At 47.2% G+C, this 25296-nt stretch overlaps 4 protein-coding genes across 4 annotated transcripts; 1 reads left to right on the top strand and 3 right to left on the bottom strand.

Annotated features, from left to right (window-relative positions):
• Window positions 1-5069: 5069 nt before the first annotated feature.
• LOC135810411 (paraneoplastic antigen Ma6F-like) lies at window positions 5070-5851 on the bottom strand. The gene is made up of 2 exons (XM_065323905.1): window positions 5341-5851; window positions 5070-5278 (listed from the first exon to the last, which is right to left on the bottom strand). Exons 1-2 carry the CDS (start codon window positions 5849-5851, stop codon window positions 5070-5072), a joined length of 720 nt encoding a protein of 239 aa, XP_065179977.1.
• A 6567-nt stretch (window positions 5852-12418) lies between these two features.
• On the bottom strand, window positions 12419-13222 carry LOC135810410 (paraneoplastic antigen Ma6F-like). The gene has a single exon (XM_065323904.1). It carries the CDS (start codon window positions 13220-13222, stop codon window positions 12419-12421), a length of 804 nt encoding a protein of 267 aa, XP_065179976.1.
• A 3685-nt stretch (window positions 13223-16907) lies between these two features.
• On the bottom strand, window positions 16908-17711 carry LOC135810409 (uncharacterized). Its single transcript, XM_065323903.1, has one exon. The coding sequence runs from the start codon at window positions 17709-17711 to the stop codon at window positions 16908-16910; it is 804 nt and encodes a 267-aa protein (XP_065179975.1).
• A 6179-nt stretch (window positions 17712-23890) lies between these two features.
• Window positions 23891-25296, top strand: LOC135808919 (uncharacterized). The gene is made up of 2 exons (XM_065322167.1): window positions 23891-24035; window positions 24120-25296. The coding sequence occupies exons 1-2, from the start codon at window positions 23982-23984 to the stop codon at window positions 24870-24872; spliced, it is 807 nt and encodes a 268-aa protein (XP_065178239.1). The 5' UTR covers window positions 23891-23981; the 3' UTR covers window positions 24873-25296.

The following is a 25296-nucleotide window of genomic DNA, read 5'->3' as shown; positions in this document are numbered from 1 at the left end:
CACACACACACACACACACACACACACACACACACACACACACACACACACACACACACACACACACACACACACACACACACACACACACACACACACACACACACACACACACACACACACACACACACACACACACACACACACACACACACACACACACACACACACACACACACACACACACACACACACACACACACACACACACACACACACACACACACACACACACACACACACACACACACACACACACACACACACACACACACACACACACACACACACACACACACACACACACACACACACACACACACACACACACACACACACACACACACACACACACACACACACACACACACACACACACACACACACACACACACACACACACACACACACACACACACACACACACACACACACACACACACACACACACACACACACACACACACACACACACACACACACACACACACACACACACACACACACACACACACACACACACACACACACACACACACACACACACACACACACACACACACACACACACACACACACACACACACACACACACACACACACACACACACACACACACACACACACACACACACACACACACACACACACACACACACACACACACACACACACACACACACACACACACACACACACACACACACACACACACACACACACAATGTCCCATGTATGCGCCCGTGGCGAGAAAAGCACGCAAATCTACAAATGCACTGGATGTGAACCCACAGATTTTCTCTTATAGCAACGATAGCGGATCTGATTCTGAACGAAACACACACACACACACACACAATACAATCATTGAATGCCCATCCGCAGATGATGGCAGGTCCTGAAAGAACAGGCAGTGTAACGAGTGTTCCAGTAATGGGGAACAGAACTTCGAGTGGCGAGTGAGGTATACACACACACACGTGCGTGCGCGGGCATACACTAAAGTATTCAGAAATAGAATTGACATTGCAGTATTCATTGGTTGGGGAATGGAAAGGAAAATAAAACATTGCTGTAGGTTTTTGTTGTAAGGACACTGGGAGCACAACAGAAAGGTAAGCAACTTGCTTTGAAGCAAAGAAAGTTATTACTCCACGGATCTCAGAAGGAAGGAACGTTCCAGAATGCTGCACTGGCAACAGGCGGCCTGCATGTGCGCGGCCCCTGCAGTCGGTCCAGCTGCCGGCCTTGCAGTGCTGAAAAGAATGTGCAGTACAGCATGTCACATAGTATCGCAGCCTGGACAAATAGGCGCTGGGAAGTCCTAGTTATGTGCTCACCTACACCACGATGCACCAATCTTCTGAGCTACTTTGGCAACAACTTTGTCCACTTGAGACTCCCATGGGCTGAGCCAGTTGTTGAGGGCTGCACCAAGGTGGACGGCAATGACCGCTGATGGCAAGGCAATCCCGGAGTCACTAAGGCATCGTCAACATGGCGCTGAGGCTGGATCGATAAAATCAACCTTTAGGCTTCCGCGGGGTTGACAACGAGGCCGCTGTCTCGAAGCTAGTCAGTCAGCCTGGTCACCGCCATTGACGAACCAGTCGCCACCGCCAGCAGTGGCGGTAGGTTGTGACAAGTGTGGTGCAATATTGTCAGCAAATTCAGTACTCAGGATAAGATGAGTGACAAAGGGAACGTTGTGTTTGATAATATTGAAGTGAACAGGGATGATCACAAACCCTGCGCGTACTCCACCGTGAGTTACAAGAAAATTCCGGACTGGACGACGAGCAAACGCCAACCTGCTACATCCAGCCAGGCAGATACTATTACGATAGCTGCCAAACCAGGTCAATGCCGACCTACTGCATAATGTCAATGTCAAACAGATCCTGCAGGAGAAGACTGGGGTGTTGGCGTCCAGTCACTGAGTGTACAGACACCAGTCACATTTCCTGTGTCTTTTGCAGCATACAGGCTGAGACTCATCACTGTAGAGTCCACTACTGCATGAGTTCTATTTGTACAATACATGGCAGGCGTACACGGTGTGCCTCGCAGGACTGCGAGATGCTGCAGAAGACCAGGTTCGACCTTTCTGGACCGCCATTCACCGACGGTGGGCTACACGATGCTGGAGGAACTATATTCCAGCGAAAACCCAAGATTCCTTTGCTCCTGGACGCTCCGACGTGTTGTGATATCTGCCAGGTGCGCAGTAACTAGTATTTTCATCGCTACAGCGAGGACGACGCCGATCGGCAAACTCTCGCTCACAGCCATCACCAGCCTCTCAAAACCATCAATTGGCATCCCCCAGAGGTATAGGAGAAAGCCAAAACAGCTCTCAACAAACAAAATCTAAGGACGATGGAAAGAGAGCATGTCAAAAAGAAGACGAACAGTATTAAAGGGGAAGTTAAGGCAAAAATTAAAATTTCACCAGTTGTAGTCTTCGGGGTGCTGAGTCGAATGGTCGTGGTCCGAGGAAGCTGAGACGCTCCCTTCCTACTTGAATCCCAATCGAACTCGCGCACTTCCACCGAAACTGGGTGACTGCGCCCTACTAGATGGGGATTTGTATGCAAAATATCACTAAAAGCGCCATTTCGTTCTTATAAAAGCACGGATGACCGCGATTGGCCCATATGTTGTAGTCTTTTGGACGCTGAGTCGATTGGTTTTGGTCCGAAAAGGCTGCGATGCAGCGTTCCTCCTTTATTCCCAATCGAACATGGTTGAACAAGCGGTCACGTGCTCCTGCGTACACCAGTCAGCTGGTCACCGTGCCTGCAGGGTACAACTTACTAGCCTGTTTGACCTTTTTTGGGTGCAGTCCTGTCACTCGAGTTGAACTCGAGTTGAACCTTGGTGTGAAAGTTGCCTGCTGGCGTGGTGACCAGGTGATTTGGCCTTTTCGGACCAAAACCAGTCGACTCAGCGTCCAAAAGACTACAACATATGGGCCAATCGCGGTCATCCGTGCTTTTATAAGAACGAAATGGCGCTTTTAGTGACATTTTGCATACAAATCCCCATCTAGTAGGGCGCAGTCACCCAGTTTCGGTGGAAGTGCGCGAGTTCGATTGGGATTCAAGTAGGAAGGGAGCGTCTCAGCTTCCTCGGACCACGACCATTCGACTCAGCACCCCGAAGACTACAACTGCTGAAATTTTAATTTTTGCCTTAACTTCCCCTTTAAGTTCAAAATTAATGGTTTTGAACACTCGTAGGAGTCGTACCACCAACTACATGTATACCACTTTCAATAAATCGTGACGCCATTTTGTTTTAACATGAATATCGCGGCTTGGCGTGCAGTCCCTGCTCGCTGCTGCACCCGATCGATGTTTATGACGCTCGCTTGTTCATACTTGCTCTGTGACGCCCCGACGGCCTTACTTAGGGCTATGGCCAGTAGGCTTGTGATGATGATAATTATCCGCTGGACCCTAACCAGGGCTCGCCTGAACTGAAGGGTTTGATCTTACCTAACTACTTGTAGATTGTCGCGATTATCCGTACCAAAAACTAGTCTAGCTATCTGTGTACTATGATTTGCCTACCAGAACATGTTCTGGGATGAACACTACTTGTACCCCATTGGTCTTGTATGGGTCGATGTTGATCCTGTTGTTGCTGGTCTAAACTATTGCTCCCCCCCCCCCTCCCGCTACGCAGTATTCACCTCAACTAGCACATTTAGGTTTTTCATCTCGCCAAATTTAAAGGGGAAGTATACCCTAAAATCAAATTTTCACCAGTTGTAGTCTTCTGGGTGCTGAGTCGAATGGTCTTGGTCCGAGGAAGCTGAGACGCTCCCTTCCTACTTGAATCCCAATCGAACTCGCGCACTTCCACCGAAACTGGGTGACTGCGCCCTACTAGATGGGGATTTGTACGCAAAATGTCACTAAAAGCGCCATTTCGTTCTTATAAAAGCACGGATGACCGCCATTGGCCCATATGTTGTAGTCTTTTGGACGCTGAGTCGACTGGTTTTGGTCCGAAAAGGCTGCGATGCAGCGTTCCTCCTTTCTTCCCAATCGAACATGGTTGAACAAGCGGTCACGTGCTCTTGGGTGCCCAAATCACCTGGTCACCGCGCCAGCAGGCGACAACTTTCACACCAAGGTTCAACTCGAGTTCAACTCGAGTGACAGGACTGCACCCAAAAAAGGTCAAACAGGCTAGTAAGTTGTACCCTGCAGGCACGGTGACCAGGTGACTGGTGTACGCAGGACCACGTGACCGCTTGTTCAACCATGTTCGATTGGGAATAAAGGAGGAACGCTGCATCGCAGCCTTTTCGGACCAAAACCAGTCGACTCCGCGTCCAAAAGACCACAACATATGGGCCAATGGCGGTCACCCGTGCTTTTATAAGAACGAAACGGCGCTTTTAGTGACATTTTGCATACAAATCCCCATCTAGTAGGGCGCAGTCACCCAGTTTCGGTGGAGGTGCGCGAGTTCGATTGGGAATAAAGGAGGAAGGGAGCGTCGAAGCTTCCTCGGACCAAGACCATTCGACTCAGCACCCCGAAGACTACAACTGGTGAAAATTTGATTTTAGGGTATACTTCCCCTTATAAGATCACAAATGTTCTTACACCACTGCAACATGATTAAACTGTTACTTTGTTGAAGTCTCACAGAACCTGCTGTCTATACCTGAGGTACCTGCTGTCTATACCTGAGGTACTGGACATTGTTGACAGTGCTGTGGGGTGATCCCTCCATGCATATACATGTAGCTGAAGCGTTTTCCCTACGTTACAAGGCTGGAACGTATGGTTTCATGTACTCATGAAACACACGAGTACCACTTGATTGGTTAGTAACTCATTTTAAAGTAGTTATAGTGTTACAGAGGATGAAAGAGTCTAAACTCAATGTTCTATAGCAGTATAATTATGCCAAAATGTCCACTAGCCAACAGATGCTTTGGCTAGGGAATACTAAGAAGAGATAATTCTATAGCTGCGCATGAGATGGAATACTAATTATCCTGATTTACAGCGGATTGGTCCAATAATTCTGTGTTTGAGGCCAGAGGATTAAGCATCGTTATCCCTGACGGCTTTGATGTTGGCTGTAAGCTGGGCTACTTGGAAATCAACACCAGCCTCCTTCTTGATGGCATCATCCTTGGCATCCCAGGTCTTCACCGTTTCCAGGAAAGGATCAGCGGCCTTCAGGAATGCGGTCTTGGCCTTCTTGACAGCATCCTCGATCTTTCCAATGTCCTTCTTCTTGGACTTGGACACTGCGTTAACACGGACAGGAAGTCACTGACCTTGGAATTCATCTCAGCACTGAAAAGATTACCTACATTGAGCTCCAGTCCGTCAGGCAACTTAACTGTCTCCTTCAGCTTTCCATCCTTGATGGCCTTGGTGATCTGGTCATTCCACGTCTTCATGTTGTCTTTGGCGTCTTTAAGAGCCTTCTGAAGCAGCTCGAGCATTTTCTTTATTCTACCCTTGGCTTCGTAAGCTTCAACGATTTTGATGGTGTTTCGGATAGCTTCCTCAATCATGGTGACAATAATAACAGCCTTAATCACCTGCCTGACGATCTGACTTGCTCCCTGGCCAGCTGCCTCATCTACAGCAGCGTCTACAGCTCCCTCGGCTGCTGCTTCTCCCGCCGCTTCGCCAGCAGCTTCGGCTGCTGCGTCACCTGCTCCTTCTGCTGCTGCCTCTGCAGCTGCATCAGCAGCCGCTTCTCCTGCTGCTTCTGCTGCAGCCTCTCCTGCAGCCTCCGCTGCTGCTTCAGCAGCGGCCTCGGCAGCAGCATCAGCTGCAACCTCACCAGCAATACCAACGACAATACCCATCTTGGCGAGGGGAACTTTCTGGTAAAAATTAATAAGTCAAAACCAACGATGTGTGCTTTAGCATTGGATGCGTCCGCCTTTTATTCGCAGCCGTGTGCACAAAGTCCGATAGGGATATCGTGGGGATGTCGTAGAGCAAGATTATCAACGAGTTACGTCGGAATCACTGGCAGCGGTCTCTACTCCACCGTTCACGTACATGTACGTGCCGTTTCAATGATTTTGTTTGCATTGGCCGAGTCGCTAGGTGAGTCTGCGTGGGTCATTCACGAAACCGGTGCAGGGCCTATTTTGTACAGCAGACTCAAACGCCTACACATGCCATGGCATGACGCAGTATGACTTGTCCTATTGACACGTAGCCTGCCTAATGTTAGCACTCTGACCTACAGATGTACAGGCATACATGTAGTCATTGTCATTAGCCTAGGTTGACAGGTCGTACCACCCACGGCCACGTGCACACACCACCTACATGTATGACCAAGAGTACTCTTGGTATGACACATGATTGTACTGCACTGACATGACTTACATAGTAATACAAGTCATACACTCTACACTACGTCACTAGCTCATACATGTGTACATTGTAATTGTACGTGTACATAATCATTGTACATATTAAATCATTATTTTCACACGACACAGACTAGCACCACACAATCATCATTCGTTGCGACGAATGATGAATGATACGTGGTGCTCTCTGTCGTGTGTAGCTCTACTCGAATGAATATTGAGCACCCTATGGCCTACCGAGCTGGAGGCCGTGAGGACTCTTTATTTTTGAATGATACGTGGTGCTCTGTACTGTAGCTCTGTCGTGTGTAGCTCTACTCGAATGTCGGAATGAATATTGAGCACCCTATGGCCTACCGAGCTGGAGGCCGCGAGGACTCTCATTTGTACAATGTACATTGCACATGTACACCCGTCACGTACATGTACATTACAAATCTCTCGTTTACACTCGCTTTACGCAACTCACCACTCACTCTCTCGTTTATACTCGCTTTACGCAACTCACCACTCACTCTCTCGTTTATACTCGCTTTACGCAACTCACCACTCACTCTCTCGTTTATACTCGCCTCACGCAACTCACCACTCACTCTCTCGTTTATACTCGCTTCACGCAACTCACCACTCACTCTCTCGTTTATACTCGCTTTACCCAACTCACCACTCACTCACTCTCTCGTTCTTTCATTTTGTCTGTCTTCTGAGTAGATACCGCACCCACATTCCGTCACTTTTCTTCTCGCACATACATGTGTACATGTGTACATGATGTACAATTGTATAATCATGTACACATGTACAGTGTACAGGGTGTACACTGTACACTGTACATGTATTCAAAGGGAAGGAGGCGAGGGCGAGCTGAAGTGACATAATTGAATTACTTGAATCTCGGTGGCAGCCTGATGATCCGCTGTCCCTTCTCCGATTCCGCTGCTGACAATAGAAGTTTCCACAGCGCTGGAAGCGGTATCAGCAACCGCCGAAGCAACTGTTTCAGCAGCAGCCAGAGCCGCACCCTATAGCAGCGTCCGCACCGACGTCTTCCAAAACACCCGCAACTATTCCCATGTTTGCGCTGCTTGGCTTGAATTGAGCACACTAGAAACCTCTATTAATAATACAGATCTATATCAATCCCACAAGTATTCTGAGCTAAGCAACCCAGCATACGGCTACTCATACTAGGATGAGTGTTCAGGTGACTTTAAATCCTCTGCTAGATCTGCCAGGCTGTTGGGCCTGGGTCTTCTTTCCATACATGTATACAGTCTGTCAGCTGTCGGTCTAGCATCCTTATCTCTACGTACATACATGTACATGTACATGTATGTACAATGTACGTAGGGTCAACTTCTGCATTAGGAAAACATTGAACATTTGAAGCAGAAAATCGAATACTGTTTTCATCTTGAAGTCCTTCAATACCAATTCCAGTTTCTCTCATTCCTTATCTTTTTCATTGTATACATCCTTCCAATCCTTTCCGCACTGCCTACAACTTATTATTATTATTTTATTATTATGCTCTATTCGCGTTAGCATCAGTGAGCTTATAAAGCTCACATATAGCCTTCGCTTAAGCCGCAAGAAGGAGCAAGTGAGCGCGAGGAAGCGCAATGCACACAGAGCGTCAAAACAAAACAAAAAACAAAAAAAACAGAAAAAAAAGAGACAAGCTGCAAGAAGGAGCAAGTGAATGCGAGGAAGCACAGTGCACATCAAGCATCACAATCACAAAAAAGACAAGATGGAAACGCAAAGTTATGTCCATTGTTGCATTAGCGGCTACATACAACCTTCACCAGGTCCTGCCACTGAGGGCGATCCTGGGCGAGCTGCTGCAGCCTGTTGCAGTCATCTCCATTATCTATATATAAAGGTATAAATTATGTCCATTGTTTCATTAGCAGCTACATACAGCCTTCACCAGTTCCCGCCACTGTCGACGGTCTTGGGCAAGCTGCTGCAGCATGTTCAAGTCATCGCCAGTCTCTAGGGCGGTATTATTTTTCAGCTTTTTGAGATCATTATTGAGCGTTCGCGGGAGCGTTGTTCTTGGGCGTCCCCTAAAGCTGGGGCCGTTACCCCCTAAGAAGTAAGCTCCCATGGCACGTCTGGCTGGGGCTGCCTCTTCCAAACGCAGCACATGACCAAACAGCCTCCATCTAGCATCTCTGATGATTTGGCTCACGGGACGAGATTCTGTGCGTTTATACAGGGAAGTGTTCTTTATTATGAGCGGGTATTTAATGCCTATCACTGTTCGCAGCTGCTGCCTGTGGAACGAGTCCAATTTCCGCTCCTGTGTCCCCGTGAGACTCCACGTGCCACAGTTATAAAGCAGGATTGGTAGAATGAAGCTATTATAGAGGCGCACTCGTAGAGACTCTCTGATGTGTTGCCCTCTCAGCCATATCACCCACATCCGGTGAAGTGCGCTTGTAGCCAACCGCTTTCGTCTGCCTATGTCCTCATCCACTCCAAGCATCGAGCCCAGCTTTATTGTGTGTCGCCACTGTTCCTCTATTCGATCCTTTTGTCTGCTTATCATGGTGTGTTCCGTCTTCCCCTCATTCATCTTCAAGTTCCACTCTGCTAACGAAGAGGATATTGTAGGAAGGCAATCTTTTAGATACTGTTGGTCGGTACTGATGAAGTCCACATCATCTGCATATTCCGACTCTCCGGGCAGAAGCAGCTGGACGTCTCGGTCTGGTCGCGGCGGTAGACGGTTTCGTACTTCTCTTAACGCAGCTTCCAGGTATATCGTAAACAATACCGGCGACAGAGAATCTCCCTGTGGAGTCCCATTGTATGTTTCAAGTGGCTGGCTCAGGATGTTGTTTAGCCGTACTTTAATGGTGGTATCCGTAAGTAAGCACTGAATAAGATGTAATTCGTCCCGGTTCACAATAGTCTCCAGCACGTTCATGAGCTTTGGTCTTGAAATAGTGTCAAAGGCTTTCGACATATCAATTCCCAAAATGGCGATATCTTCCTTTACTCTTTGGCATCTTGCTGCCAACCATCTGTAGGAGTACACAGCATCCGCTGTACTTCTCCCGCTGCGAAATCCGCTCTGGCAGGGCGAGAGGTATTGATCAACTGCCGGCTTAATACGCGTCAATACGATTAGAGACAGTAGCTTGCGTAGTGTATTTAGAAGGGTGACTGGCCGCAAATTTGCAGGAGGACCTCTCTTCTTGCCCGGTTTCGGCAACGGGACCAATATACCATCACCAAGCTGGATGCGTTGATCTTTAGCGTAATTATTGAATAATGTGGCTATGTTACCATGCAGTGATTGCGTCCCATACTTCAGGAGCTCAGCCGGGATTCCATCGGGGCCGGATGCTCTGCCGTTATTTAAACGTTTTGCAGCCTTGGACACCTCCTCAGTCGTTATGGATCGGTTCAGTGGCATTTCACTCCTCTCCAACATAGTTGTTGCTAGTGCCTGGTCGCAGAATATAGTTCTGAAGTGTTCCTTGACCGCTTCCACCGATTCCGCAGGTTGAGATATAATTTTGCCTTCAGCATCCTCAACGATAACCGGTGATTGTTTCTGACGACGGAGTAGCTGGGTTGCTTTGAACATCTTTGCGTCATTCTTTATTCTTCCTATTTCTCCCACTCGTTCATCAAGCCTGCTCGATGCCATCTTGAGGCATTCCCGCCGAATCTGGTGTGAAATGCGATTGCGTTCTTGCTTCATCTCAGAAATCTTCCCAGCGTCTTTGCAGTTAGTGAGATCCAAACGTAACTTGCGTTTTTTCTCGGCTAGCTGTTCAATGGCATTGTTATAGCCATTTGTATGTACTTTTCTTCTTTTTGGTACTATGCCAATGGATGATGCAGCTGACTCCTTCATAATGCCGGTGATCTTCCGGGCATGCTCCTCAACACCCATGTTGTCCATCTCACGGCATGTCAATTCCAGACCCCGCTCGATTGCCGCTTGGTATGCCTCCCTCTTGCTCAAGTCACTGAATTCAGATACACTGAATTTGTCATTGGTCTCCCTTGATATGCATGGCGCATTCAATTTCTTGTAAAGATTGGTCAGGTTGACTTTAGCGAGGACAAGGCGGTGGTCACTCTCCATCTTTGTCCCCGCATATGACCTCGCATCTTCCACCACAGAACGCTCACTATTCCGACAGAATATATAATCGATCTGGTTGTATATGGGTATTGCTGAACCACCGTCTGGGTTGTGACGCCATCCTGTCCATGTTGTGATATGTGCCGCACGGTGTTGGAATGCAGTGTTGCAAGCAAACAGGTGGTTGTCCGACGCAAAGTCAGTCAGAACCTGTCCACTGTAATTGCGGCGGCCTCTTGAGTGTGCTCCGCAGCACGACAAATCATGTCTCCCCGTAGCTGTAACGGAACGTTTTCCAACTTTTGCATTGAAATCACCTATCACGAAAAGCATGGCTGATGATCGAAGCTTCTGAATTGTCTCCAATAAACTGTTGTAGAATTCATCCAGACAGGCAGGGTCCTCCGCAACGCGTCCAGATGTTGGTGCATAAACGTTGATAAACGAGCACAGAGTTCTATCGGATAGCCATAGCTGCAGCACAGCGATCCGGTCAGAGATACTCCAGTATCTGTGAATTCGGGGCAGTAAACTTATTTTTACGGCGAATCCAAGTCCATAGTGTCGAGAGGTCGACGAAAGACACAGGAGTCGATAATTATCAATAATTCCATCGAAGCCCTGAGAGATTTTCGTCTCTTGCAGGCAGCAGAGTTCAGCTCCATATCTTGTTAGGTCACAAATAAGTTGATTCTTTTTCAAATTTGAATTTAGTCCACGAACATTGAAAGTTCCGACGTGAAACAAGCTACTCTTGTTTCTACGACTGCTACTCAGAATACTGCGGGTCCTCAAACCCACCTGCTCATTAGCGAAAGACATAGGCCATAGGGTTCAAGAACAGAACCACCATGGCTGAGAGGCGTCACTCTCTCATCCAAACAACTGCTCCTCATAAATAAAGTAAAATGAGCTTGATTCGCGGCAGCATCACCTGACGTGTTGATAGGCATAATTATGCGGATAATGCCGGCAGAAAAATTGGCAGAATTCGGTACTTTTTCTGGTAAGTTTCATGCATGTTTGGTATGTGTATAAAGAAATGGAGCAGAATTCGAGGAATTGCCGCATGTATGGTTCTGCCAATTTCACTGCTTTTCGAGCAGAATCTGCCACCTTTTCGAGCATTATCCTCACATCCCTACGTGTTGATGAACACATCAAGAAAGGACATTTGCACCGACGGGCCACCCCTTCGCCCATACATGTCACCGTGCATGTACATGTACATCCTAGTGTTGTATGAATACCTCATAAGTCAGTCAGGGAAGAGTGGATGAGTGGATGAGGGGGGGGGGATGAGTCTCCCATAATCAGATTTGTAACAGGCAACTCTTTTAGAGTAATCTGCGTCCAAGAATGTTGGTCTCTCAGAACCATGATCCGTTTCACGTCTCCACGTTTCTTTTGTCCTTATTGATGCTTCTAGACGAGAGGTCATCCGTGAACCAAGTCGCAGTATACGCCAGGGCTCTCCCGTAATTCGCCTGAACTGAAGGGTTTGATCTTATCTAACTAGATTGTCCCGATTATCCGTACCAAAAACTGGTCTAATTATCTGTGTATGATGTGCCTACCAGAACATGTTCTGGGATGAACAGTACCCCTGGGTAGCTAGCTAAGGCTTCCCCTACGTTGCATGACTGGAACGTTTGTGTTCTCATAAAACACACCTGTACCAATTGATTGGTAAGTAACTAGTTTCAAAGTAGTTATAGTGTTACAGAGGATGAAAGAGACTAAACTCAATCTTCTATAGCAGGAGATGCCAAAGTCTTCACTAGTCAACACTGGCTTCTGCAAGGAAATACAAAAACGAGATAATTCTATAGCTGCATAAACGAAAGACAATTCTATAGCTGGTCATGAAATGGAATACTAATTCATGATTCACAGCGGCTTGGTGCGATAATTCTGTGTTTGAGGCCAGAGGATTAAGCATCGTGATCCCTGACGGCTTTGATGTTGGCTGTAAGCTGGGCTACATGGAAATCAACACCAGCCTCCTTCTTGATGGCATCATCCTTGGCATCCCAGGTCTTCACCGTTGCCAGGAAAGGATCAGCGGCTTTCAGGAATGCGGTCTTGGCCTTCTTGACAGCATCCTCGATCTTTCCGATGTCCTTCTTCTTGGACTTGGCCACTGCGTTAACATTCAACAGGGGACCTTGAACAGCGGACAGGAAGTCACTGACCTTGGAATTCATCTCAGCACTGAAAAGATTACCTACATTGAGCTCCAGTCCGTCAGGCAACTTAACTGTCTCCTTCAGCTTTCCATCCTTGATGGCCTTGGTGATCTGGTCATTCCACGTCTTCATGTTGTCTTTGGCGTCTTTAAGAGCCTTCTGAAGCAGCTCGAGCATTTTCTTTATTCTACCCTTGGCTTCGTAAGCTTCAACGATTTTGATGGTGTTTCGGATAGCTTCCTCAATCATGGTGACAATAATAACAGCCTTAATCACCTGCCTGACGATCTGACTTGCTCCCTGGCCAGCTGCCTCATCTACAGCAGCGTCTACCGCTCCCTCCGCTGCTGCTTCTCCCGCCGCTTCGCCAGCAGCTTCGGCTGCAGCATCACCTGCTCCTTCTGCTGCTGCCTCTGCAGCTGCATCAGCAGCCGCTTCTCCTGCTGCTTCTGCTGCAGCCTCTCCTGCAGCCTCAGCTGCTGCTTCAGCAGCGGCCTCGGCAGCAGCATCAGCTGCAACCTCACCAGCAATACCAACGACAATACCCATATTGGCGCGAAGAACTTTGTGTAGGTTCAAGAAGTAAAATAAGTCAAAAACAACGATGTTTTGTGCTTTAGCATTGGATGCGTCCGCCTTTTATTCGCAGCCGTGTGTACAAAGTCCGATAGAGAACAGCTGCTACCGCACTCGGATATCGTAGAGCAAGATTATCAACGTCGGAATCACTGGCAGCGGTCTCTATTCCAGCTTCACGTTTCATGATTTGTTTGCATTAGCCGAGTCGCTGTGTGAGTCTGCGTGGGTCGTTCAGAAAACCGGTGCAGGGCCTAATGCAGCAAACTCAAACGCATACCCATGCCATGGCATGACGCAGTAAGACTGGTCCTCTTGACACATAGCCATATCCCTCTATGACACTGAAATGACAGTGTATAGCAGCACCGTGTGCAGATCAGCTGCTCGTCTAAACCACCAGCTGTTATCAAGACGCCAACCTGTGTGGCGGCGCTTGCCTTGGCAAGCCCCAGCACACCCCCCTGCAAGGGTCATCGACGACGTCAAGCTCATACACAAAGCGGTCGCTCAAGTCAGCAATCGGTAACTGCGGACTGGCAGTAGAGCCAGAGGTCAGGCAGTTGTGTAAACCCGGGTTTACTAGTAATAGAGTATACGACTGCCTTTTACCTGTTGTACAGGTTTTTAGGAATGATAATGCGCGGAAAAGACGAGTGGTGCCACCGGAAGTTTGGAATTATGTGGCACGTGCGAACTGCTTATTCAATGTCGAACCAGTCGCGTTCACTTCTTATTCTAATATTCAATGTCGAACCAGTCGCGTTCATGTCCCCAGGCCAGGCTGTCTTTGATTGGTGAGTGGGAGTTGATAGGTTGCACAGTCATGGTCATCATGGGCCTGACGCTTCTCCTCTGCCACAGCCTCACAGGCACAGGCTCTGGTCGTACCAGTGCGAGAAGTGATGTGTCTCGACTCATCACGGATGAGCTACATGTACATGTACATACATGTACATGATTGTACAATAGATCTTCGCAGCTTGCCATTCATAGTCATACATGTAATTATCATCACAAACTCATTATTTAATCTGGTCTTACTTTACCTATCAACCATCCAAATCCGTTGCACGTGTTGTTGTGTGTGCCTAGTACTGCCTACACATCAAAATAATCATCGGTACTGCACCTGTACTGTATTACACGTAGGAAGAGCTCACGTATCAGGCTCTTCAGCAGCAACTTTGCGAAACGTCACCAGAGGAGAAGGAACGACAGTTGTACTTGTGAAACGTTTCAAACATGTAATGCTCTTGTTGAAGGCACTGAAGTGTGTGATCTTTCGTAGTGTTCTAGAATAATTATTATTATCTCCGACTCAGAGGAACCTTTCTGTTCTGCAGTGCACTCCTTACTAGACCGACATGCACGTGCATGTACATGTCGGTTTTGGCAGCTGCTCTGCTTCCAATTATTCACCTTCAATTCTATTCAGACGTCTGAACAGCGCAGAGGGACGGCGGTAGATTAGAAAGGACAAACAGTGCCTAATTTCGCTCGTCCAGAGTGTATCTGTTTACTGGTGCATTTGCGGCAGAGCAGGGGGCCTATTCACCTACAATTAGGTACATGTTACATGTACCTACATGTACATTCAGATCGATTTATAACCGGTTAACCATTTAGAACCATGGCCTATTCAGCCACGCATAATAGCCTCGTAAACAGAGGTACATATTTTGCTACTAATGGCTATTCAATGCATTGGCCATTGTGATCCAATTCGCCGTAGCAGAGTGAATAGGAATTGGATATTCAATGCAAACCTGCACCATCCTGTGATAATCAGTGACCTGCTGTACTGTAGTGCGAATGTTGTCGTGTGTTCCAGATTCAGCATGCTACTGTGTCGTACTACATTGCAGTATTGTTATCAATGATCAATGTCAAAAATAATGTCATTGACATCTTAATTGTAGTGCCCTGATGGAGTGCTGTCATGTGCTACGCTGACGCATGCTCCAGCTGTACAAGGATATACCGCATATTGTGGACGTAAACATTGTGTTATAAGAATGTGTTATGATATGGGGATGTGAATGAGATGAGTGAAGGGATTACCACGCGAAGAGTAGGCTGTTGTCAGCGATTGTATTGGAGAGGAATCTAGCTACTCAGCGAAAACGAAAGAAGAAGGCATATTGTTAAGACCTGTCGTCATCATGGCGATGTTGGTGATGGCAAACACGCCCATATAATACTGAAGTCGTACACAGGTTGCAGCATGTCCTGCCGTTGCATTTTCCATGTCAGCGCACTGGATATGTGTCAGGAAGGAAATAGAGCTTGCGCAGTGCTTGTTAGATTGCTGCTAGTACATACAGATATGAAGGAGCCTTCCCTACTAGTACAATGATAAGTAGCATCACGGTCTAAGCCTTTGTACAAAGCCGGCTTGCAATAGTGCACTAGCTGTCAACAAAGATACCTTACAAAGGGATACGTCATGCTACATACACGTACAGTGTGTAGTTATATCGGTTCCCACCCAGATCCGGGACTCCCGGGGACACCATTAGCATACATATTGTACGTTGCGTTCTTAGATTCTTAGGTTCCAGATTTCGTGCACAGCTCCATCTTGTGTGCTGGAGGTATCATGAGACATCTGCACTGGCTTAGGCCTGAACCTAATCCTTGGTAATGGTTTTGACGCGCATGCACGGCTCCCCCGATCATTGCTGGATTCACATGTAACTGGAAGTGGAAGAATGTCTGTTGTGTGTGAAAGGTATCCGGATGTCAATTATTCCAGACGTAAACAGCTAGACCCCTCTGTTGCTTGGACGTGTGGTGCGACAGCAGATTGTGTTGTCCCTACTGAACCCCTTTTTCCTGCGAACCCAACCAAATGTACAATGTAGGAGAAATTCAAACGGATCCAGACTGATCATAGTCAATCATGCCGCCCATTGAAAGCACCGGGATGCTTGTTCAACGTGTCCGTAAAACAAAAAACGTGCCAGTATCTGACTGACTTTTCTTCCTTCCCTAATTCACTTCACTTCTCCCAGCTGTCTCCCACGAAGCAGTTCCGCCTCATGCTGTGTACAATGTACGTTAGCAATACTAATTATTCAAGGTTAACTTTTCAAAACCATATTTTCTTACAGAATGATGCTAGCGGTACAGCCAGGACTAGTATGTACATGTACGTATAGCAACATTCCCACTCAGTGAGTGCAGAAGAGCGCACATGCAGGGAGGGGCACTTACACGTGTTGAGTCAACTCCAAACAGACCAAAGAGAAGAACGTACTTTAATTTCGGAACTAACTTTTAGGTGCTCAAAATGTTTGGTATGAGCGCAAAAGGCCAGTCCCCTATTGTATTACTTGTGTTAGTGTTTGTCCGGTTATTGAAATTTTAGGTATGAAATACATTGTAGATGTACATGCGCGGAAAGTACCGAAAATGATAGTACACCACCAATGTGTGAAGTGGCAGTACTCGCATCATGACGAGCCCGTACCGTACTGTAGTCTAATCATCTAAACATTTACAGAAAGTTCTTTTTCGCCTGGGACATCATTGTTGGTACTGTGATAGAGTGATTAGCAGTACAAAAATGAAACACGTACAAAGTATCATCTTCCCACATGCTGTAAGCAAAATTTGATCGTATTGGGAAAATGCAATACCAATTGTTCACTCGTCAAAGACCCGAATTGCGAATGGCAGAGAGGTTTTTCTCGAACTGCGCCACCTTGAAGTCAATGCCAGCCTCCTTCTTGATTGCATCATCCTTCTTGTCCCAAACCTTGATGATTTCCAGGAATGGCTCGGCTGCTGTGAGGAAATCTTCCTTGGCACTCTTGACGGACTGAGTAATCTTGTCTTTATTGTCCTTCTTGTCCTTTGTTGTGGTGGACATCTTGAGGGTGGCTCGGCGAGCTTTCTCCAGAAATTCAGACACCGTGCTGTTCATCTCAGCACTGAATATGCGACCCACGGACACCTCCTCGCCGTCTGGCAATTTCACTGTTTCCTTTAGCTTGCCAGCCTCGATGGCCTTGACGAGTTGGCTGTTCCATTGGTCGACGTTCTCTTTAGCCTCGCTCAGTGCTGTTTGTATTACTTCCAGTGTATCAGTCACAGTGCTGCCGATTTCAATACTGGAAACATAGCTGAGGATCTTCTGTAACATTTCTTGCACTAGTTTGACAATGATGATGCCCTTGACAACCTCCCTAACGACTACACTTCCACCTTTTCCCACGATCTTATCAACTGCCGCTTCCAGTGCAGCGTCTATGGCAGACTCTCCAGCCGCCTCTCCTGCAGCGTCTGCTGCTGCTTCACCGGCTCCTTCAGCAGCGGCTTCTGCCACAGCTTCAGCGACGGCCTCTGCTGCAGCATCAGCTGCTGCCTCAGCTGCGGCCTCTGCTGCCGCCTCTCCTGCTGCCTCTAGAGCTGCATCTGCTCCAACTTCTCCTAGGATGCCGACGACGATGCCCATCTTCAGTCTTGCCGGTAGTTACAGGGGTTCAGACGAGCCTAGCGTGGGTGTTTTGGAAAGAAATTCTAAATTTTGTTCAGCGCCTTGGTAGAACGGACACTGACGAGAACACAGCAGCTGCTTGTAAGGACATCTGAAAGCTGCATATCGGCTACGAAAATAATTCATTCTGCGTTTAGTGTGGACTACGGATTACACTACGATGATCAGTACCGTAACGGTAAACTCTGTGTACATGTACCTGATACATTTTCGACATGTGCAGCAGTCTCGTGCAGACGTGCACTCAGCGGCGAGGATTACAGGCGCATGGACATGTATGCGATTACGTAGTAGTCGTATTACACAAGTACAATGACGCATTGGTTATTTTGTGTGGATTGTATTCATTTCAAGACATCATTTCAAGACATCATTTCAAGACATCATCTCTGCTCTACATTGACTACCCCACACTGGCCACAGCTTTGAACGATGATGAAAGAGAAGGAGCGTGCAAACGCCTACGATGAGCATGTACATTGTAGATCTAATCTTCTGCTCCTGTTGAGAAAGACGTGTCAATCTGACAATGTCCACCTAGTACCTGGCCCTGGTTCAGGTCATGACACCTGCTAATGAGAACAACCTGATCGAGGTGACAGAGGCATTCACACAGGTGACACTGAATGCCAGGTATAAAGCACAAGTCCAGCCCTCTATGGAAGCGCTTGACAACAACTAATACTTTGCTGTTGTTCTTCTACTAACTTAGACTAAACATAAGGTCTACAAACAATGTATTAGGACGGGTGAAGTATGCTTAGACAGTTAGAGTAGACCTGAGCGGGACACCGTACACAGTCACCCTGTCCCTGCTTTTGCCAAAATATGCATCGGAATTCACTGTACACGTACTGACTGTACATGCCAACATCGCCACTACATGACTGTACATGTACATGTACATTGTACGTCATCATTCCCTGGGTAGAAGGTCACTGCGGAAACACACGATTAATTTTGAGTTGAGTGGGAATTATCCGGGAAGATCACGGCTTGGCGCCTCAGACCAATTTAAGCTTCATAACAAGAACTCGGACAGGCATTACCTGTGTGCTGGCACTGGAATACAGTAGAGTTTTGTTGTTGTTGTACTTGTAGACAATAAAAGTGTGAAATGGCATTGTCTCACTCTCAGAGAGCCGGCCGGATCACTCGCACGGTAGCACCTACAGCATACATGTACATGTACATGTACATGTACATGTACATGTACATGCACTATGCATGGTACTGTTTTCTTTTAGTGTTCCATTCCACATAATTTGCTCACAATCAGAGTCACATGCTGTTATTGTCGTTTTTGACTTTGAAAGTCTGGTCAGGAACGTCTTTCATTCTGTCCAGACCAGCCTCCAGGGCTATACAGGCTGCAGTGTACGTATACAGTCATGTACAGTGTAAGTCTAAGCTCTAGACTAAAGGAGACAGACAGTGGTCAGGTTTCTAATGGGTACATTTACATTCCCGCTCTGTACAAAATATTTCCTTAACACCAGGATAGCTTGGCAATACTGAGTATCACCACACATGTACATGGACATGTACATGTATCTTGCACTGCCCACCGCCCTAATAAAGGCGTGGGTGTTCTACTTTACACCCATGGTCGCAAACCGTTTCTAGCATCTTTTTCGCAAGATCGGAACATCCTGGAATTGCCTTGGCTTTGGCCAACCTTCCCTCAACGGGATCTTTCTCCGAATTAAAGCAGTTTTTTGTAAGCACACACTACAACATCGCTACCCATGCATGATTTATCTGCAAGTCAGTAGAATAACTTCTTTTCATCCTACATAGAGAGGGAATAATAGTGTTCGTATAATTTATACAAATGTAGGTTTCTTTTCCAGATTATGTGTTCAATCTTACACATCAGTTGAGTGTTCTACTTATTGCCAACAATCCTTTTTGTTTTCTTTTGATTTGGTTCTTACTGCATGGGTATACGCAATGGTCTTTAACTCTTTAACCTTTGTGAATATACCCGTGATAAAGAATTCCCATATCCTGTATTTCATCCTAATCATGCTACACAGTGCTACACGGTGAATACCAAACTCCGTGCATACCGGTATGCTCACTACAAGGCTAACGGAAGTGGTGTGGATTACTCGAGTACTAGTACATGCACAGTAACAGGTACAGGTACGTAGTGTAGACTAGTAGATCTACCAGTGAAATTAAATTATTTGTAGGCTTTGACTTTGAGTAGGTCGATTTTACGGACAGCTGCGATACTAGTATGCGCGAGCTGCCTCTGCGGCAGAAATCTGTACTGGTAGTGGTAAACAGGAAAAGTGTTATTGCTTGTAGCAGGCACCACATTGAACTGGATTACTGTGACCTGTGACCGCTGGGCAGCGTCTGAGCAGTGAGCACTCTTGAGAACATAATTACATCCGGTAGTTTATACCCGTGTATGAATCCCCAGGCACATGGCCCAAGGGTTAGATAGGGCTGCTGTGTTCCCCTGTGCACAGTTCAAGCTCTTCTCATAATAATGAAATTAGCCGTTTGCCGTTAGTGTGCCCAGAGGTCTTTGGAAGTACATGTGTATAACTAGTTGTGATTGCAGAGCACACAGTAAGGAGAGATCGTAGAATACTACTGGATGCTCTGAACTCTACGCCACAGGCATTCCTTGTTGTTTCAGTTATGAAGAAGTCCAGCCGAACATAAAAGTAAAATATGGGCCGGTACAGTCATGGCACATGACTCATGAGCCTCTTGTACGGGCACTGGACAATTAGAAGGCAGAAGTTGCTTTTCTCGTTGCTCTCCACTGTTGCATCTTTGTACCTCCCCTCCCATCCCTTCAAGCAACAACAATCGAGATGGTCTTGTAGAGCAAAGCTATGTGAATGAAAAGCAACAAATTGCGGTGTTGTGTCGTGTGCGCGTGCGTGTGTGTGTGTGTGTGCGTGTGTGCGCGCGCGTGTGGGGGGGGGGGGGGGCAGGATCCCAGTGGGTAAACCAGGTCTTTCAATTTCCGGGGAGGACAGGATCATGTTCACAGCAGCAGCAGAAGTAACAACACAGGGCACGTGACTACTAACGTCGTTTATACACATGTTCATCTTTGTCTCCCCGCCGATCACACAGGCAAGGACAATAATACATGTATATGTACGTCTAGCTTTGGCAACGTGGACACGTACACGTACACGTACACGTACACGTACACGTACACGTACATGTACATGTATCACTAAAGGAATAATTCAATCAGTATCATTCTGTTGAAGGTTTGCTGGTTCGATGAAAGAGGTCGGCCGGAACTGAGTGCGGACGATGGTGAGAGGTTGGATCATTGTGTTGACGCAAAGACCGGTAACGCTTCTATGCGTGCCCTAATCGCCTTGTTTCATAAACAATTGCCAAATGTTTTGGGCACTGTTTCGTTGATATAATCTGTTTAAAGTTTGACCTCTCATTCACCACCATCTACTGGATGTTAATGTTCCCAAGTAAGAATGATGTGCGTCACACATTAGATAGCAGGAGTGGTAGTGCTATTACAGAATGTGCAGCCCGTGTTGTTTAGAACCAACTTCCGCATGTGACTAGTCGTCCTGTAGTGTATGCTCTGAAACAGTAAGTGATTAGTTTCAGTCCGTTCATCAGATTCTACAACCTCCTACTTCGAAGCTCCCAGCGGAAGCGCATGGATACTGGACTGGAGACAATGCTCATTCGCGCGGTGACTCTGGCATTCACTAGTAGCTAGTTATCAAGTAGCGTGAGTTCGTTGTTCGCAGATTTTTCTAAACATGGCAATACTTGTGTGCGTGCGTGTGTTTGTGTGTGGATGTGCGCGCTTGCGACTCACGAAACGGAAACTCTCCCACTAGCAACACTGTGATGCATGGCCAGAAGTGTGAATAATGCACGGCGTGGTTTCAAAAGTGAAGAAGCATGGTTGTATTATGTACATGTACCTTGTGGACTACACATCATATGAACTGGCGAAGAGTGCAGGAAGTGCCAGGAACCAATCGAAATACAATCAGCCATGTAGTTTCTTGTTTGGATATCCTGAACCACACAGACGTAAGTAATTACAACAATGAGTAGTGAGCTGAGAATGTGCCCAGGGCAGTATGCTTTTGATGCATGCACGTTATCTGCGTCGTGAAATGCGCAATATAATGGTCTGTTGCGAGAGCCTTGGGCTTGGGCTAGGACTCTGGTTTTCTGAGTTAGGGCACGCCAGATGAACGCTGCGTTATATCTGTTTTAATAGTGACATCATTTGTATCCAGATACGATTAATTCACTCCTCCGTATAACCATAACAGGTACTAAACATATCAGTACTATGCACAGGCCATCAGTCCAATCTTCTCACATCCACAGGCCATCAGTCCAATCTTCTCACATTTGAGCTGCATACAACATGTACAAAAAGTTCGTAACTCTGGGATCCATCCATGCTTCAATTGCCCGGATCTAGAGCTTCCTGGAAAGCGATGAACTAAAGCACAAGTCTCCACAAGGTCGTAGACCAGCTATAGAGCTAAGCGACTCTGTCCAAAGGTCATAGCGCAGTCGCTCAAGTCAGAGAAACAGAGCTTTCACCCGCCATTCGAGATGGTATCATCAGTATCATCAGCATAGAGGTATGTTTCCGTCCTGTTGCCATCAGGGATTGATCTCGGGAGGGTATTAATGTACAGGAGAAATAGGATGGGGCCAAGGTGGGAACCTTGAGGAACTCCCGCCGAGATAGGGGCGATGGGGGAAAGGTCTTCGCCAACTTTGACCTGTAACTTGCGAGCTTCAAGGTAACCTGCAAACCAAGTAGTAGCCGTTGGGTTGCATAGTGGTTGTAGAAGGGCCAGAAGGGTAGAATGCGGGACGCGATCAAATGCCTTGGCAAAATCCAAGAAGACCACATCATACTCCTGGCTGCTGTCCATGCTCTTGGCGGCGCTAGCCGTTAAATGATCATCACACTGTACTGTACTACTGATCAAAACAGCAGCGTCCTGGTAGAGTAGCGGCGACTGTGGTGCATGGCTTTACAGCTGGCCATTTTCTTTTGTATAAATTATTCCTTGGCTCAGCTGTCCGAGTCCATAGCTGTAAAAAAGGTAAATAATAAAATGGTCTGTTTGGAGAACCTTGTCCTACCACTCTGGTGTTCTGAGTTAGGGCACGCCAGATGAACTCTGCTCTTTAATTAATAATGATGATGCCGATTGTATCAAGATAAGAGTAATTCACTCCTCCGCATAACCAAACCAAATACACGTCAGAACAATGTACAGGACATCAGTCCAATATTTTCAAATTTGACTTACAAAAGTCATTGGTAGAGGAGCTACAGTCAAGTACCAATAGTCCTCTAGGCATGCAGAGGTTGACTGCCGTCAACAACAAACTTTTAAGAAGTTGCATGGCGCCAGTGTGGTAGCTGACACATGCCCTGATCTGGCTATCCCAAGCAGAGATCATCACTGACTATAACACCAGCGTTCTGCTAGGGTGGCGGCGACTGTGGTGGCCTTACAGCTGTCTCGCTGGCGTCGTGAGGGGCATGAATGACAACATGCCTCTGATTCTGAATCAATGGACGGACACATGCGTGTTGCCTGATATTGGCCGGTAGTTTTCTTTGTCAACAGCTGAGATTGAGAAATACAAAACGAAAATGCTCTTTGTCCTGAGCCTACAAGTACATGTGTGTACCTGTGACAGTCAGTGGCGATCGCGGAGCTTGCTGACTGCTGCCTAACATCTGGCGGTTGGTTTTGCCGTCACTCGTCAATGGATCATGTCCCCTTTGCTAGGGTCACCAGCATGCCCCAAACAGCCTTACTGTACAGTCATGTATATGTATGTCCAGTTTACAGTGGCACTCTAGAATAATAGCACGTCGTGCAATGTTCAACTAACAAACACCATTCAATGTCAACCCACTTATCACTACTAGTACAAGTATGCGAAGCTTTAGAGCCAAGACACAATGATTATGTGTGAGCGTGCGCGTGTTTGTGTGTCACTGTGTAGTGTGTGCATACCGACCCCAATAGAACTCAGTACGCCAGAACTAGTGCAGTCCTGTACATGTGCAATCATGCAGGCTTCACCTGAGGTTACGCGGCCGGGATCGGGAAGAGTATATATTTTAGCTTTCATGCGCCACTCAGACCACTTATTCCCTTCGTGCTCCCATCGCACAATCTAGGAGGTATATTGCATTCTTCATTTGACAAAATAAACATGGGTATTGTTGTTGGAATTGCTGCTGAAGTAGCCATCGAAGCAGCCGCTGAGGCAGCAGCTGAGGCGGCTGCTGAGGCTGCAGCAGAGGCAGCAGCCGAAGCGGCAGCCGAAGCAGCCGCCGAAGCAGCCGCTGAGGCGGCTGCCCAGGCAGCAGCTGAAGCAGGTGCCGAGGCTGCTGCTGAGACTGCAGCAGCTGCAGCGGCCGAAGGAGCGGCCGAAGCCGCTGGAGAAGCTGCGGCGGAAACAGTAGCCGACGTGGCAGCGGAGTCTGGTGAGGAAGCAGGTGAACAAGCGGCAGAAGAAGCTGTCGATAAGGCCGTTGAGGAGGCTGCCGGTAAGGGGGCCAGCAAGATCATCAAGCAAGTTATTAAGGCAGCGATTGTCGCGTCCATGATCGAGGAACTCATCCGAAACACCATCAAGATAGTGGACACTCTGGAAGCCAAGGACAGAATCAAGACGATGCTCAAACTACTTGACAAGGCCATGAAAGATGCCAAGACAAATCTGAAGCAGTGGAATGATCAGATCACGGCTGCCATCAAGAAAGGTAAACTGAGAAAAGTCACGAAAATGCCTGATGGCCTCAAACTGTCAGAAGGACTTCTGTTTAGTTCCGAAATGAACAGTGGAGTGGAAACCTTTCTTGCCGCCATTCAACCATCCGTTATCAACGTAGCAGGTGTGGCGAAGAAGAAGGATGTTGGCAAGATTGAGGACGCTGTCAAGAAGGCCAAGGATGCTTTCATGAAGGCGTCAGGTCCATTCCTGACCACAGTGAAAACATGGGATAGCAAGGACACAGATATCAAGTCGCAAGCTGGCATCAACTTCCAGGTTGCCCAACTGGAGGCGAACATTAAAGCCATCAAAACGCACGATGCTTGAACAATGTCCCCCGTCCTCCACGTTCACAATCATCCATGTCTGTGCCTGGTACATAATGTGGTTGTGGTCTTGCTGTGATAATTGCAGCATGCCGATTGACTGTATCATACAGAGCACACTTTGTCTTTGTATCCATACGTTTGAGGTAGTGCTGTCTTTGTATTCAAAAGTTTGAGGTAGTGCTGTCTTTGTATTCAAAAGTGTGAGGTAGTGCTGTCTTTGTATTCAAAAGTTTGAGGTAGTGCTGTCTTGGTTTCACTGCAGAGTTACTGTTGCATGTGCACCTCAAGGCAGTCAAGCGTTTCGTACTGTGAATGTCACGTGATCCGTTGGCATCGTGATGCACTATGAAACAGGCTCCTTTCAATTTATCAAAATAACTTGTCATTAAAATCTCACCCTGAACTTATCCTTCCGCAGCTCA

The sequence above is a fragment of the Sycon ciliatum genome, chromosome 2, assembly GCF_964019385.1.
Source record: "Sycon ciliatum chromosome 2, ocSycCili1.1, whole genome shotgun sequence".
NCBI classification, from domain to species: domain Eukaryota; kingdom Metazoa; phylum Porifera; class Calcarea; order Leucosolenida; family Sycettidae; genus Sycon; species Sycon ciliatum.
Note: the sequence above shows the minus strand (reverse complement) of the source record. Positions and strands in the feature narration are given on the sequence as shown.